Source organism: Scomber scombrus, chromosome 16 (assembly GCF_963691925.1).
Source record: "Scomber scombrus chromosome 16, fScoSco1.1, whole genome shotgun sequence".
Lineage (NCBI taxonomy): Eukaryota > Metazoa > Chordata > Actinopteri > Scombriformes > Scombridae > Scomber > Scomber scombrus.
Genome location: NC_084985.1, coordinates 17,280,394 through 17,297,277, shown reverse-complemented (window position 1 = coordinate 17,297,277; position 16,884 = coordinate 17,280,394). Strand labels below are relative to the sequence as shown.

The 16,884-nt window shown below is 40.2% G+C and overlaps 1 protein-coding gene across 2 annotated transcripts; it reads left to right on the top strand.

Moving 5' to 3' along the window:
• The first annotated feature begins 7,622 nt into the window (after positions 1–7,622).
• Positions 7,623–15,878, top strand: klhl7 (kelch-like family member 7). Of its 2 annotated transcripts, none has more exons than XM_062435490.1 (12): positions 7,623–8,029; positions 8,338–8,440; positions 10,107–10,200; positions 10,331–10,455; positions 11,604–11,779; positions 11,953–12,127; positions 13,675–13,817; positions 14,137–14,377; positions 14,675–14,876; positions 15,180–15,262; positions 15,400–15,583; positions 15,713–15,878. In XM_062435490.1, exons 1-12 carry the CDS (start codon positions 7,901–7,903, stop codon positions 15,876–15,878), a joined length of 1,821 nt encoding a protein of 606 aa, XP_062291474.1. In that variant the 5' UTR covers positions 7,623–7,900. The 2 variants fall into 2 exon arrangements, with proteins under 2 accessions (XP_062291474.1, XP_062291473.1); XM_062435489.1 differs by having other exon boundaries at positions 15,180–15,277.
• Positions 15,879–16,884: the final 1,006 nt, after the last annotated feature.

Genomic DNA, 16,884 nt, shown 5'->3' with positions numbered 1-16,884 from the left:
CCACAGTTGAATTATGTTTTATTTATTAATAATTAGTTTCTTAATAATTAACATAGACAGTTACACCTTTTTTGAACATGTAGTAACATGAGATGATATAAAAAACAACAGACCTGAATAGATTGACTGTAGATATTAAACATATAAATACTGCTAAATAATTGAATTTAAAATGTGTATTAATTGACTTATTTGTAACAAACATTTTCATTGTGAGATAAACAACTCAGTGTTTTCTCTTCTTTCCCACCACATCCTGCACACTCCATACTAAATTAATCTGCAAAGCTTAAGGCAATTCAACCCTCTAAAACTGTCTCTCCTGGATAAATAATGCATTGCCACTTGACAATGACCTCTGGAACAATGGATTTTCCAAATTAATTATCAAGATGGCATATGATCATGTGTTTGTTTGGCTTCACATTAATAGCAGCTGGAAATCTGCAGTTTTTAATCAGTTAATAAAAAGCAGTGGGGCTTCTGTACAAAATAAGCAGACAATCTGCTCCCTTTGAATATTACAATAACACAACTCTAAATGAACAGTTACTATATCACAATTAAACCTCCAGTTTAATTCTCACTGCTGCTATAAAAGACTGTGTCCTGTTTTATCACATGCTCAGACTATTATAGAAGAAATGAATTAATCTAGTGTCACAACCAAAATACTTGTGGATCTGGGAAGACAATTTATAATCTTTCCCAGAGGCAAATTCTGCAAAAATTAAAGTGTCTATATTGGTACAAAATTCTATAATAATAGTGATATTAATACTAATACATTCATTTTGACACAGGAAATCTTTATGTAAGTAAGAAACTATTAGAATATAAAATTGAGTGTGCAATGCCCCCTACTGTTAACTGGTTACATTTCACAATCATACACACCCAATATATTTTAAATGAGACCATGGTATATATATTTTTTACGTCTTTAAAATGATTTAAAAGGCAGATACTATCTCAATTGTCTTCACATCCTTATAACAAACATAATACAAGAAGCTGCAATAGGCTGTGTATGGCATTCTGTGTGTGCATGTCTCATTATCAGTTCTGAAACATTAACACTAACACTCCTGGTGTTATTTTCATAAGTAGGCACTGAAGATATGTTTTAATCCTAGAGATGGACAGCAGTTTTGATGTGTACATGGACACATTTTTTTCTGATTCCTTGGCTGAGTGGTGCAGGTCGTGGTTTATTCTACCCACACTTGTCAAAGAATGTGAATAGTCTCTGGAAATATTTGAATCCTTTATATTTGTAATGGACTTGTTGGATTCAGTTAAAGTATGAACTACAGATAATTCCCTGCTATCTGTGCAGCCTCAGTGAAGACTTCTCCAGCTTGTTGTCTATATTTCAGTGACAGCTCCTTCGCCCTCCTCACTTCCTTCATGTTCTCCTCCAGGTTCTCATTCAGTCTACCTTGCTCCTGGTAAGTTGCTGCTACCCCTTTCACTTGCTCAGCCATTTGATCCTTGCTTCGGAGCAGCCAGCCAATTAGCTCTTGAAGTGTGGTACCCTTCGAGATGGTAGCCTTAGCGCTCTCTGAAGTGCCCTTCAGTTCATCCTGAGCTGATTGCAGACGTGAAGACATCAGTTCCTCCTCGCTGTCACATTCTGACCCCAAAGGAACTACACAGAGGGAGAAGTCGTAGCCCTTTATCTTAAGGGAGACCCTGTACTTGGCCTCTAAACACACAAAGAGATGGACATTGAAAGAGAGAAACAAAGGAAACAGAAAATTGAGACACGACAACCTGTGAGCTCTAAGCAGCAATACAACCTCTGTATGTGTCACTCACTGTGCTGGTCTCTGATCATCCCCACACATTCAGATATAGCCAGCTTATCATCATGAGTACAGTTACAGCTCTGTCGCAGGTTGTAGATGTGTTGGGCCATGGACTCATAGTGTTGCTGCTGCTCATTAAAGGTCTCAGCCATGTCACAAAACCTCTGGTCCAACTCTGGCACACAGACCCTCCTCATCACCAGCCTGCCGATCCGCCTAACAGTCTGTGCATCTGGGAAGAGAAAAAATAATCCCATAATAGACACTCAACACCACCACATGTGTTATTCATCCCAATAAAAAGAGGCATGTATACACACGCATACAAACAAAGCAGTGAGGGTTGATGTACCATTGCATGCTGGCCGGGTCTGCCTAGCTGATTCAGCTACATTTGGTTCAGGTGGTCTGGGTTGCAGGAGAGGCCGCCTCTGAAAAGTTCAAAGAGAGATAAAAATTAATTTTCTCAATATAATCTTTTTTTTGTGGCACTTTCCAAAAAGAGACATAAAGCATTAATTCATTTTTTGTGTTAACCTGGATCCATGCAATTACTGTGTCACATTGCCTTGGATAAAGACAGTGTAGTCAGCTATTTCCTAAGTACTCTTCTCCTATGTATCATTGTACTTTGTATTTGTGACTAAAGAATGAAAAAATCATATTTAATCTTCAAAGAAACAATAAAACCACTGCTCCTGCTTTTCCCACCGTGATTTAAACACATTACATGTTTATAATGGTTGTTGTTCTCACCATTCTTACTTTAAATTGGGCTATTAGTAATCCAGTAAACTCACAGAAGCGAAACAGCGATCAAGTTCAGAACACTTAATAGTCTCATGGTCAGTAACACATAACTGAAAACAGTGGAAACACGTACCTCGTCGCCGGAGGTTTCATTTAAGAAGCAGCAACAGCAGAGACGGAGCATTTTCTGCAGCTCTGAGCTCTCAATTTGTTTTCAGGTCAATTATCTCAGACAATACGATCCGCATTCCGGGTGACGTCAGCGTCACGAGCCTCCTGAAAAACTTTTCTTCCTGGTTATGTTTTTTAGATTACTGCGCAGGCATGAAATATAGCGTACAGGTGCACCTACAGGTGTGCGCTGTAAAGTATTACTATCGTCACTAGCTCTGTTATCACCTTCTTCAATGTAAAAGTTTGCTATACTTATGGACGAAAATTACCAAAATGTTTTGATGTGAACAACACAACGTTTTCCCTAGATCTATGAACCTTGTTAAAGATGAACAAATCAGTTTCGCAATTCTGCAGGTTGACGTGTAATGTGGCACGCCTGTCGGTAGAGGGCGAAGTGGATAAATTCAATCAGAACGTGAACCATGTCGTGAATGTAGAAATTATGGCAGTGAATATTAGATGATGACTTTACAACAAGTCCTTTACCAGAAAAATAGGAAAAAGAAGAAAAAGACCAACTTTGAAAGATCCAGAAATTAAAGTAAGGATTCTGATGACACTGTCAAAAGGGTAAACACCTCTGTCAGGTCCTCAAGCAGTAGGCTTACAATTAATATCAAGAAATATCACAGAACAAAGTAATAAATGGAAAGCGATCACTGAGTTAATCAAAGATGGTAGTCCCTTTAATCTGATATAACTTGCAAAGCCAAAGAGATTGAGATGAGAAGATTTGGAAAGTTATGTTTGCAAAGTACTTTAACAACAGAAGACTACTAACATTTGCAAAGGATGAAGAACAGTGGAGAAAGATTTTGAACAATGATTGGAGGAAAAAGTTCAGTCACACATTCCACATGCAGTTGCCAGAATGAGGGATGCAAAATCTGTTCCACTCTCAGTGTCCATTGAAGAGTGAAGTGATACAACTGTGGAGAATAACACAGTGCCGCTTTTCAAAGCTGTGTTGTGCAAAAGCGAGAGACATGCAAAGATACAAAATGATGAAGCAGGTTTCATATTCTGGAGCATTAAAGAAGTTAACTGAAGAACGAATAAACAAGAAAATAACAGAAAATGAGAGGGGTACTGCAGTGAAACACATGAAGAAAGAATCTCTCAAGTAAGGACAGCAAACACTGCAAGAATCATGCTTACATAGGTGTAAAGGAGGGAATTTTACTTGCAGATAGTTGTTATTGTATTTATCTGCAAAGTGGCTTATATAGCTCTTCAACAAGAAGGTTGAAGAGCAATAATTGATATGTTGATGCAGCAAAAGATTATTAGGGGATCACAAACAGAGGGAAATGCATCATACAAAATGCTCAATCCACTGAACTGACAATATTTTGATCTACTGTATATCATCATGTTACACATTCTTCAGTGGACTGCTAGAAGTTTAACTGCAAATGGTCATGAGTTTTAAAAATTGTGGTCATAAACTTTTTGATTTGTGATCAAGAAACCTGGCTAAAACCACACTTCAGGAAGATTATACAAGGAAGGGAATGTGTAACATTTATTAAGGAAGGCCTGGCATTTAGGAAATGATCTTGTGCAAATGAACATGAATATGTGGTGTCTAGTGGAATCCTGGTGCAACATGAAGGAGACTCCCCTCTTCCTAGCTCCCAAGAACCAATGGCAACAATACATTTTTGCAGTCCTTTAAAGGGGTTTTATTTAAAATCCAACTGTCTAACAGCACAACAACAAACAAAAAAGAACTAAAGCTAAGCAATCGCAATACAAAAAGACAAACCTAAACACAAAGAGACAAAACGCTCATCGAACTGCCTATGGCAAAGGTGCTGGAGGAAGCTGGCCTCAAAAACTGCAAGCCTGAAGGCGGGACCGAATCAGCTTCCTGGAACCACCTGTAGACTCAGACAATCATTATTTAACCCAGTTCACCTTCAGCCCATCACACACACACACACTCTCTCTCACACTCTCTCTCTCTCTCTCTCTCTCTCTCTCTCTCTCTCTCTCTCTCTCTCTCTCTCTCTCTCTCTCTCTCTCTCTCTCTCTCTCTCTCACTCACTCACTCACACACACACACACACACACACACACACACACACACACACACACAGAGCGAGAGAGGGAGAAAAAGAGAGAGACACAGTAAATGCATAAAATCAAAACATACAAATACAAAAAGATAGATGACCTCTGGGTCGAAACACCTCCCCTCTTAAGATCAAACATTTCTCTCCAAAGAAGTGTTTGATTCCACAGGCCATAACGCAAAAGTGCATCCATAAAGTTATCCCCCCTCCCTGGTGCCGAACAGCTCTGCCAGTGCTTAGCCAGTGCTTACTCAGCGCTAACACCAGACAATTCTTCAACATGGGGCAAACACAAGATGTAATAAAAATCACAAGATCCACTGATCTGTGGTGTGACTACATCCCACAAAGGGTCACAAATAATAAGGAGCTACAATTAAATTTACAAAAACAGTAACACTCAAAATGACGGAACTAAAGTGGACTGCAACAACCACAACACAAAGTGGTCACTCTGTAGTCACGTACTACACACAATGTTGCCAACTTAACCTTTAGCAGCAACCCATAAGTGACCCAACAAAAGTTGAGTACCACAATACAAAGGTCATAAACCACAAGTTACTGCACAAAGACATCAAACTGATTAAAAAACTAGAGTCGCTCACACAAGAAGATCAAAACCAAGTTGCTGGGCAAAGAACAAAAACTAGGGAAACAAGCTGTAAAGAGGCACCCCAACCCCTACCTGCCTACTGAGATGCTTATTAACCCAGCTAGTCTTCAGTGGCTTGCCAAGCTTGAGGCTACTTTAAATGCTGAACTCAGTGCATCACTATAGGCCGAAGATGTAGTCAACAGCAATACACTGAAGCGTGCCCCCACTCAGGATTACCACCAAAAATAAGAAAGACAAAATAACAATTTGGCAAACTCTTCACACCTGCCTGGTGACTACCTAGTCAGGGTGCCCAAAATTAAGACTCTAGACTTGAGACTGAGGCAGTTACCTTGCCATTGGATGACCATAACAACACATTAGTCACCCCACAAGAGGTTTAAATCCCGGACGAGCCCCCAATTCAGGAACCCTGGCTTACTCTAAAATCCGTACTGGGTAGGCTAACACCACTGGTATTTTCATTCATATTTTGTTGTTGCATTTTGCAGATTTATGACACTGCGTAGCAATGGCTGAAGTACGATGTGTGTAACAGACAGCAGTATATGGTGGAGGTGCTGGGGTGTGTTCGCTTCCCCCTGGACTCCAAAACCTTCCTGTCCAAGACAGTGTAGGCTGAACCTCTCATCCAGGAAAACCCACAGTGCCTTCATCAGTGTGTAGAGAGACACAAATCCCATACACACACACACATATGGACTGTAATTTAGATGTAGATGTAACCTGTTGGAAAAAGAAACCCAACTGTTACTAAATATGTTGGAAGAAAGTGTTAGAAATATGTTCTTTCACTGAGAATTGTTTTTATTTAATTTATACATTTATTATTTAATTCATAACTACATTCTTTATTTTATTCTTCATTTCATTGATCATTTCATTTGATCTCAGAGGTCTTTTTGATTCAGTAGGTGGTCCTGTGAAGAAAAACTTTTAAAATTGATTTCATTGGTTCATTTCAGTTTAGCTGAGTTGCTATTGGTTAAGGCAACGCATGTCCCGCCTCCTTCACGTTAGAGACGCTGCGGTAGTGTGTGAAAAATACAAAGAGAGCAGCAAGACGCTATTTGAGACACAGAGGTTTTGGAGTGATGAAACTTTAAAAAAATACACTTTATATTGTTAAAAGGAGGAACTGTGTAAACAGAAAAATCCGGTGAACCACTGAAGCGACCCTGGGAACATCTTGTGTTTGTTTTATTATTTTATTGTCCCGGCTGGGTTTTTTGGATACCCTGAGATCCTGGACCGTGGATTTGGAGTGATTCTCTCCCTGACGAGGGGGATGGCGAGCTACCCGTGTGAGCATTTGGATTGAGGAGGAACCTTTCCATTCTTCATTCTCTGTCCTGCCAGAGTGGTAGGGTTGTGGGGAAGGACTTCCAAGAACTTTCGAATTGAACTATTTCTTTTGGGGAAAACATTTTATTTTATTTAGGGTGCACCCAGTTAAAAAAGACATTTCAAACAAGAACAAAAGTAACTGCCGGCAGTGTATGTAAACTGTTTATTTTCTATGTATGTTAATACAGTGTTTTGCTTAAATCTACCTGTGTGTTCCTTTTACTCATTGCGGTGTCCAATCTCTTCTTATTACTTTGCCCTGCGAACCTAGTGTGTACTTACCTGTCAAGTGGGTTACATAGACATAATAATATATATATATATAATACTGATTGAATCATGCTCATAAAAAACCCCATGAAAGCTGTTCTCTAGTTCTCTTTCATAGCATTCATTTCATATCTCACTATGGGAACACCTCCGGTGTGACTTAGACCCTGGCTGGCACTAGTGCCACCTATATCAGGAAGGAATGTACTTTCACTGTGTGAAAGACATGATGCTTAAGTTTGCTGTGAGGTTCTGTCAATTTAGAACTGCCAATGTTTTATTTCTTTATGTGAAAAAATGACATGAAAATAGATATAAAACGACCATAAAAACACATTTAAAAACATTAATGTAACATAAGATGTAAAATAAATCTACTTAGAATAATAATCATCATAACATTAATATAAACGTGAAAATAAAATACATATTTAGGAAATAAGGGTGTGATCAATTTTCAGATGACTCTGCACACTCCGGTCCAGCAGGTGGCGGTATGCACCTTTAAAGATGGTTTGTGATCTGCTAAACACATAGAACTACAGCCTAGTATCTATATGCAGAAGAACGCCTACTTTCCACAATAAATACTGCCAACCTGTGTGAAGACTTGATTAACACCTGACAGCAAATTCATCCACATGTTGTTTTTTTCCCTTTGAGAGAGAACCTGTAGTTAAACTTGTGTCCATTTTAATCCGTAAAATCTCATCTGCTGGTGGCTCAAACTGACGGACTAACAGTGACAGCGACAACAAAGAGACTGCAGCTGCTCATTGCAGGTTGACTGCGGTGCTGAAAGTGTTGTTGTTTAATCTGGCTGTACAGGTAACATTAAGCAGCCAGACATGACTGGCATAGCCCCACCTGAGAAAGCGTCATGCTCCAAGAAGAAGACAGAGAGGAAGTGTGCCACCAAAGAAGAGTACAGGCAGCTGTCCAGTATCATGGGAGCCATGAACAACCTGAGGAAGCAGGTGAGTCTGTAAAAATATGTTGCTTATGGTAGGCCTATATATATATATATATATATATGTGTGTGTGTGTGTGTGTGTGCAGCTGTGCGCATACAGTTTTGTACATGTATGTTATTCAGCTGGTCTTGATACCTGTGTGTGTGTGTGTGTGTGTGTGTGTGTGTGTGTGTGTGTGTGTGTGTGTGTGTGTGTGTGTGTGTGTGTGTGTGTGTGTGTGTGTGTGTGTGTGTGTGTGTGTGTGTGTGTGTGTGTGTGTGTGTGTGTGTGTGTGTGTGTGTGCGCGCGCGCGCGTGTGTGTGTGTCTTCAGGGTACCCTGTGTGATGTGACCCTGGTGGTTCAGGGGAAACACATTTCTGCCCACAGAGTAGTGCTAGCTGCTGCCAGCCATTTCTTCAGCCTTATGTTCACCAGTAAGTGTGCACAAACACTCACACATAATCATGAACAGTGTTGAAGAAAATCACTCAAGTCCTTCTTCACAGTTTTCTATAACTTAGTGGTTTTATTAGTTTTCCAGAATATGTTGATCTTACAGACACAGAGCGGGTCTGACACAGTAGACTGACCCAGAGCAGAGGGACAGTTATACTGTGGGCTGAGGTGCGGTGATCAGACCATAAGCAAATAGATTTGGGATTAGTGGTCAAAGTTATTGTGATCAAATCAAAAGGAAGGGAGAAAGGAGGCATTTACTTTCAGACCTAACGTGTGAGATAAAACAAGATCAAGGTTTACCTTACAGGGGATACGAAGGGGCTCCCAGACTTAATCAGTTAAGGGATAAAGGTATTGTAAACATCAAAAGGTAAGGGAAAGGGCGGGCACTGTCTTCAGACAGGCAGCATTTACAGCAACAGGATATAACAGCCTCTTCATCAACAGACACACTTGATATTCTGTACATTGAGCCCTTGTGGACCACCGCAGTGAGGATATTGCCTCTGCTGCTGGAGACAGTGTGATTTCTGATAGAACATTGTATCATCGATGCAGGGATGTGTTTCAAAAATGCAAAATAAGCACCTGTATAAAGTAATGAAATCTGTACTATTGTAGTATTAAGATTTAGATTCGTTATGGTAACACAAAATGGTTTGGTAACCTGTCCGTTAAACTCAAACAACTCTAAAATGCTAAAAGAATCAAAGTTAACTATAATCATAAACTTATCGTAAAACCCCTGTCACATATTTAGATATTATGATCATCATTACTAGTCAGAATAATCAAATGAAAAAGATATCAAACTTTTCTCAGCATGAATATTTTAGCTCTAGATAAAAAGGCAGAATCATAGATTATGGTCAATATACCAAAATGATTAATTTTGTAAACCAAATTTACGATAAAAGATTAAGAAAAGATTAGCCTTTACTGTCTCCTTTAGGAGAACGTGGTCTTGGGCATTCAAAAGAGCATAGGTGATGTAGCAACATATCCGTATACATGTACAATCAAACTACAGTTAACATGCAGTATCACACACATAGATTCATATAGATTAGAAAATACACACCAAGAGTATTGCGCAACACACACACACACACACACACACACACACACACACACACACACACACACACACACACACACACACACACACACACACACACACACACACACTTCATCTCTTACTGTTCAGTAGTTTGATTGATAGTTGGAAAATGTATACCTGTTCACTTTACCTGTACCTTCCTTCCTGAAAGTATCGGCTCATACTCTTTGTGAAGGATGCGGTTTGGGTCACAGGTGACTGTAAGAATCTCCTTCCTCACTGTCTCCTCAAATATCTCCTGGAGAGAAGATGGGGGCATCATGCCAATATTTATTTTCCAGCCCTTCTGATCATGTTTAGGAGTTGTTTGAGTTTAACGGACAGGTTACCTAACCATGTTGTGATACCATAACGAATGATAAAGTCAAAGGCTGCCCTGTAGAATATCCTTAATTATGAGTTCTTGGAAACTGTTTGCCACACCAATCAGGAACAATTTTGAGCCATTTTGTTTCATGTCACCATATATTGTTAGATGTGTTTAATTCCTATGCATCCTTATCCTTTTCTCTCAATTCCAGCCAGAATGATGGAGTCGATGTCCCATGAGGTTGAACTCAGGAGTGCTGAGCCTGAGATCATTGAGCTATTGATTGAATTTATCTACACAGCCCGGTAAGAAGCTTGGCTAAAAGTAGAGCACAGCTGTGGTGACTAGTGTTGTCCAAAAGTAACTACATTTATAGAAGATCCACCTGTTCCAGCTGTTACTTTTAATGGTAAGGCTTATGTATGTGTGTGCCAGTATTTCAGTGAACAGCAGTAATGTCCAGTCGTTGCTGGATGCAGCCAACCAGTACCAGATTGAGCCGGTAAAGAAAATGTGTGTGGAGTTCCTCAAAGGACAGATTGATGCGACAAACTGCCTGGGTGAGAACATAAATGCAATTAAGTAACTTTTATCTCACTTGCTTTGATCCTTAAAGGGGACCTTTTATGCTAATTTCCAGCTTTATATTTTCATTCTAGGACCTCAATAGGGTAGCATTGCATGATTCACAGTTAAAAAATATCCTTATTAATCTTGCACTAGCCTTTTATGCAGCCCCTCAGTTCAGCCTCTGTCTCAAACAGGTAGTCTTAGCTCCATTCTCCTAAGGCCCCCTCCCGATGAGCCCACTCTGTTCTGATTCACCAGCTTTCTGAAAACCTGCTGTCAGGCAGCTGCATCAGAGTTGTGCCAAGTTACCACTGATGCAAACCCAACAATTCTTGCTTTACTAAATAATAAGAGACCTTTGTTCAGCAGATCAGTTAAAAATAATGCAGGGAGGAGTAGTACAAGAAGAAACAGCTAAAGTTTTACTTTGCTATGCTGTGTAATGGAAAAAACAGTCAGTGTGCCAACTTGACTTAAGTCATGGTTTGGCATGGATAAACCATGAAAAAATGCTATAATGTTGGTTAAGCAGAGCAGTGACCTTGCATGCTGTGCTGTTTAATTCAATATTTGACATTTTGAGCATGTTCAACATGAACATCGGACATTCTAGCATTATATGACTGACGACAAGGAAAAGCATAATTGGTCCCCCTTAATTTTTTGAGTCACCAACATCAGTTATTGAATAATACCTAGACTAAGGAACTATAAATTCTTGCTTAGAGATGCATCAGTACCAATACTGATATTGGATATCAGTCTGATACTGACTCAGATAGCTGGATCAGGTATCAAATACCATTATTTTCATAAATAACAATTCAGTAAATTTATATCTATGTATTTATTTGTTATTTTGTTTTACAAAGTAAGGAAAGCACTGTTTAAGTCAAGCCTGATTTTTTTCCTTAAAATAATGATCCCAGTCTCTTCCACACAGTGAGGCATACAATTTATTAATTAAACACTGTTATCGGATTCGTACTTGATGTTGAGTACCAATCCCCAAGCTCAGGTATCAGTATCAAGACTGAAAAAGTCAGTGCATCCCTATTCTAGCTGAGTGAATTATGCTTCTTCTGGCAAGGCAGGGAAACTCCTTTGACTCAGTGCTCCTTATTCTGTCCTCCTGCAGGAATCTCATCCTTGGCAGATTGTATGGACTGTCCTGAGCTGAAGGCAGCAGCAGAGGACTTTTTCCAGCTACACTTCACTGAAGTCTACAAATTGGATGAGTTCCTGCAACTAGACGTCACACAGCTCACATATCTACTGCACCAGGACAAACTCACTGTCCGTGCTGAGGCCCAGGTACATGGAATAATATATAAACACACAACATTCTGTGACTCCATGCTTGATTTATTGTTTGCTGTAATTAAAAAAAAATGTTTAAGAGGACACCCTGAGGAATAGATTTAGCTAAAAAAGAACTTACCTTGTCACTGGTATTTTCATCCATATTTTGTTGTTGACTTTTGTAGATTTATGACGCTGCGGTGCGATGGTTGAAGTACGATGTGTGTAACAGACAGCAGTATATGGTGGAGGTGCTGGAGTGTGTTCGCTTCCCCCTGGTCTCCAAAACCTTCCTGTCCAAGACAGTGCAGGCTGAACCTCTCATCCAGGAAAACCCACAGTGCCTCAAGATGGTCATCAGTGCGTAGAGAGACACAAATCCCATACACACACACACACACACACACATACACACACAGACTGTAATTTAGATGTAGACATAATAATATATATAATACTGATTGAATCATGCTCATCTTTCATAGCATTCATTTCATGTCTCACTATGGGAACACCTCCGGTATGACTTTGGCTGGCACTGGTGCCATCTATATCAGGAAGGAATGTACAGTGAAAGAGATGGGGAAGGAAGTGGTCTGTGTTCTCCCAGGGCTACTTGACAAGATAGCGGGAACATGGAACAAAAGGCCATAACGTGAGAGACATCCCATTGCTGGAGGTTCCCTGTTGGATTGTGAGGGGATGGAATCCCACACTGTCCACCAGATGCCACCCCTGCAGCCACTGGTAGGGAGCCACTTTCACACAGAGACGTCTCTTCTTCCGCTCTGTCTCTTTCCTCAAAGACTGAGTGCTTCCAGTTTAGTCTCACCGATAAGTGCTACAAGGCAGTGGCTCTGTCAGTGAGAACCCTCAACGCTTCTGCTATCCTGACAGTGTAATGACCCTGGCTCAACGCATTACTTTCATAGGGCTCACCCAAAACAATGTCTGAGCCGAAGCATTTTTATCCCTGGAAGGGGTGAAACTAAGCTGTTTTGCAGGGGCAACATTTTACCCTCAAACAATGTTGGGTTCGCTGTTGGCCCTGATGGCCCAACTAGAGCCTAACCCTGTATTTATTTTAAGGGTTATAGGTTCGTGCTCCCCTATAGAACTGGCCGCTTTTTATCTTCCACTTTTCTTCTATGAGGAGCATCAGTGTTTGCATAGTCTGTGTCCAGTTATTTTGCTGCATATTCATGTGGACAGGAGGGTTTTAGAAAGGGCGACCAGTTATTTGTGTCTTAGACAAAACCACATTTGGGTAAGACTGTGTCCAATAGCTTCAGTCCCACTGGATAGTGGGGGCTATTGTCCTGGCTTACACTGGCAAGGGTCTTTAGCCTTCTGCTGGCTTACATGCACACTCCACTCCACTCACTTAGCAATCTTGTGGTCTCTCTGTAAGGGAATTTCTATTTAAGAGGTGTATGCGGCTGCATGCCTCGCCCAACATTTTTGCTAGCTTTTATAGGTTGGATGTCACGACAAAAACCGTGGCACATTCAGTCCTCAGTACTGGCTCTTCTTAGAAAGTGGCTTCTCCTTTGTGAAGTGCCACTGAAGACACAAAACAAATGCTATGAAAGAGACCTTAAAGTTATAGATAAGATCCTTGTTCTCTGATTAGCACAAGTGTCTCTCACCAGACCACCCTCCTTGATATGGAAACAAGAAAAAGGTGAGCTTCTTGTGAATGAACAACTCCATACTTTCCTGGTATAGGCATCACTAGTGCCAGCCAATTAGGGGTGGTGAAATGTTATTTCAGCTTCTGACGAGGTCACGCAGGAGGTGTTCCCATAGTGAGACACTGGCGTTATATCTACATCCTTAAATTTTAGGTCTGTTTTACATAACACAGTCTCACACAAAACAAAAAACGGCATGTGCTTTTGTCTAAGGTGGGATGCGCTACCACTTACTGTCTCTGGAGGACCGGGAGGACCTTGGTGAAAGCAGCCGCCCACGTCGCAAGAAGCACGATTACAGAATCGCTTTGTTTGGAGGCTCCCAGCCACAATCCTGCCGCTACTTCAACCCAAAGGTACTTGGTTGCATGTGCAAACAAATCAATCCCAATGGGCGGTCAAGTCAACAGATATTGTGTAGACATATACCTTTAAGTATATTTCAGTGTGAAATCCAAGAACTTAAATTTGGGGTTTCAGTTGAGAGGATTCTTCAACTACTTTTGGGTTTTAAAGTGTTGACTGTCAACAAATAAGAATAATTTCTCAAATTATGAAAATTTGACAGTTTATAAGTACTTTTGTTCTCACCCTTTCTGGATTATGTATTGCACAAACAACAATATAGCACAGCTTTGTATAGTCCAAGTCAAGTCAGTCCTGCTTTCCATGCAGGACTCCAGCTGGACAGACATCCGCTGCCCCTTTGAGAAGCGCCGGGATGCCACAGCTGTCTTCTGGGACAATGTAGTGTACATCCTGGGTGGTTCACAGCTCTTCCCCATAAAACGTATGGACTGCTACAATGTCCTGAAGGACAGCTGGTACTCCAAGCTGGGTCCTCCCACACCTCGCGACAGCCTGGCTGCCTGTGCTGCCCAGGGCAAGATCTACACATCTGGGGGGTCGGAAGTGGGTGAGAACATGGATGTGGGAAGGGGTGTTGGACCTGTGAGTTGGGGATGTTCAGTATCTACTGAATGGGTTAAAGGATATTTGAATGTTATTATGGTATGCATAAATTAAGTCTGGTGTGGTTAAGAAAAAGTAGCAATCTTTACAGTGATATTTTCCAAGTCTTGAGAAGTTTCATTCAAAAAAGAGATAATATGTGCCATCAGTGTAGCGGAGTTGATTATCTTTCATGGGAGAAATACCACTTACTTCTTTATATACTTAATCATGATGTTATGCACTGTGTACGTGTCTGCAGGCAGCTCAGCCTTGGACCTTTTTGAGTGCTACGACACCAGGACAGAGTCATGGCAGGTGAAAAGCAGCATGCTGATGGCCCGCTGCAGCCACGGCTCAGTGGAAGCCAATGGGCTCATCTATGTCTGTGGAGGAACAGTGGGCAATAACGTCTCTGGCAGGGTCCTCAACAACTGTGAGGTCTATGATCCCAACACACAACAGTGAGTCACAGAAATACACTGTACACAGTATGACGTTCACTCTGACATATTAATACAAACAAATGTAAGGAAAAAAAGTTTAGAAAGATATGAACTCTTTACCATAAGAGCAATTTTGTATGACAAGCATTTTACATGATTATGATGTGTACACAAAGGCATAAAAGTGGTGATTCGCATATTGTTCTGGTTGCACTCCTGCATGTGACTGTTTGTATTCTCTATTACACTATATTTTTACATTTTAACATCACTATCTTCTTGTTTTCTTACCTGCATCTGTCTCCTTTTTTCTGTCTTCAGATGGAAGGAGCTGTCTGGGATGAGAGTGGCCAGAAAGAACCACGGGTTGGTGGTGGTCAACAACAGGATCTATGCTGTTGGAGGTCAGGGGGCACTGGGTAATAATACAAACATTACTACAGCTACTACACTGCTACAGTGCTGTTTTCATCATACTCTTTGTGTAAGTATAGAGACGTGATGTAAAGAAACTAATTTTTCTACTTTTGTGTCTTTCTAGGTGGACTGGACTCTCTGGAGTACTACGACATCGCCACTAATGAATGGCGTGCTGCCTCGGCAATGCCATGGCGAGGTGTTACGGTGAAGTGTGAGGCCGTGGGCGATACAATCTATGTGCTGGCAGGATTTCAAGGGGTTGGGCGGCTTGGACACGTCCTGGAGTACCACATCGACACAGACAGGTTTGTGTAAAAATTTGACTCAATATTAGTTTAATAAAACAAATATAAACTCTGAATTCAGTTTGGATTTATTTGCATTTATTCCAGTTTCATGATGTTTGTAAGTCAGTTTTTCTTCTTTGTGTCCAGGTGGGTGACTTGCAGCAAGGTGCGAGCGTTTCCAGTCACCAGCTGCTTGATCTGTGTGGTTGACACATGTGGAGTGAATGAGGATGAGGACATGGACCTCATAGAATCTCAGGCACACACTACAGCTGGCGCTTCTTCATCTGCCACAACCTCATCATCTTCATAGGACACAAGGGAGATTTAGTGGAAATGAAGTTGTGGTATCCAGTGAATTAGCTGAGCTTGATGTACATGAGTATTGTCTTCATGTCATGCCAGCACACACTAATGTAAATAATTACATGCATATTCAGGAAGCAGGCTATTAATGTTCTGTATTCAGCGGTCTCCTGTATCCAAATGTCTCTTTATCTTTTAGCCATACTAGAATTGTAGGTTCATCTGGGAGTGGAACACAATCCACAAATGTATGAAAAGTGAATTAGAGTGAGTTGCAATATCAGTTTACCATCATCAAATAGTCTGAGTATATTGAAGATATCTCAGCTTGTCAGATTTTTTAAATTCGATTTCTTGGTCCTTTTAAAGAAGAACTTGGTGATTTGTTTTTTTTTTGCTTGTGTACTATCTCCTAAAATGCATATAGTAGAGTATATTAATATTTTAATGTTGTGTATATATTTAATAACTATCCTTTAATAAGTTGTAACTTTAAACAGTGTTTATAGAGAAAGAATAAAAATTGTGTGTCTGTGATCATTTAAAAAAAACATGTAGATGAGTTTGACTTTTTTTTTAATTATAATAAAATATTAGTACACAACTCAGAAAATTCATGGGATATTAAAGCACCTGATAAAAATGATATGTTGCACATTGAGATGACATTAGCTGCCAATTCTGGATACAAGACATCTCTATGTTCAGATTTTGTGTTGATATTACTGAACACAAAACTGTCCACTTGAAAACAAGTGACATTTATCTGATAAAAACATCTCATAAATCAGTTAAAATATGGCAAGAACGTGCTTTGGGAAAACATTTGATACATGATTTGAATCTGCAAGAATAAATTAAAACATAAGCAGGTCGCTACTGAGGAAGGGTAGATTAGTGCAATATGGTTACAAAGGTAGAAGCATGGTGGTTAACATTAAGATGTGTTCAATTGAAAATGACAATTTGCATCATTCCCTGAGCATCTTTTATAATCCACTAGAATATAATTT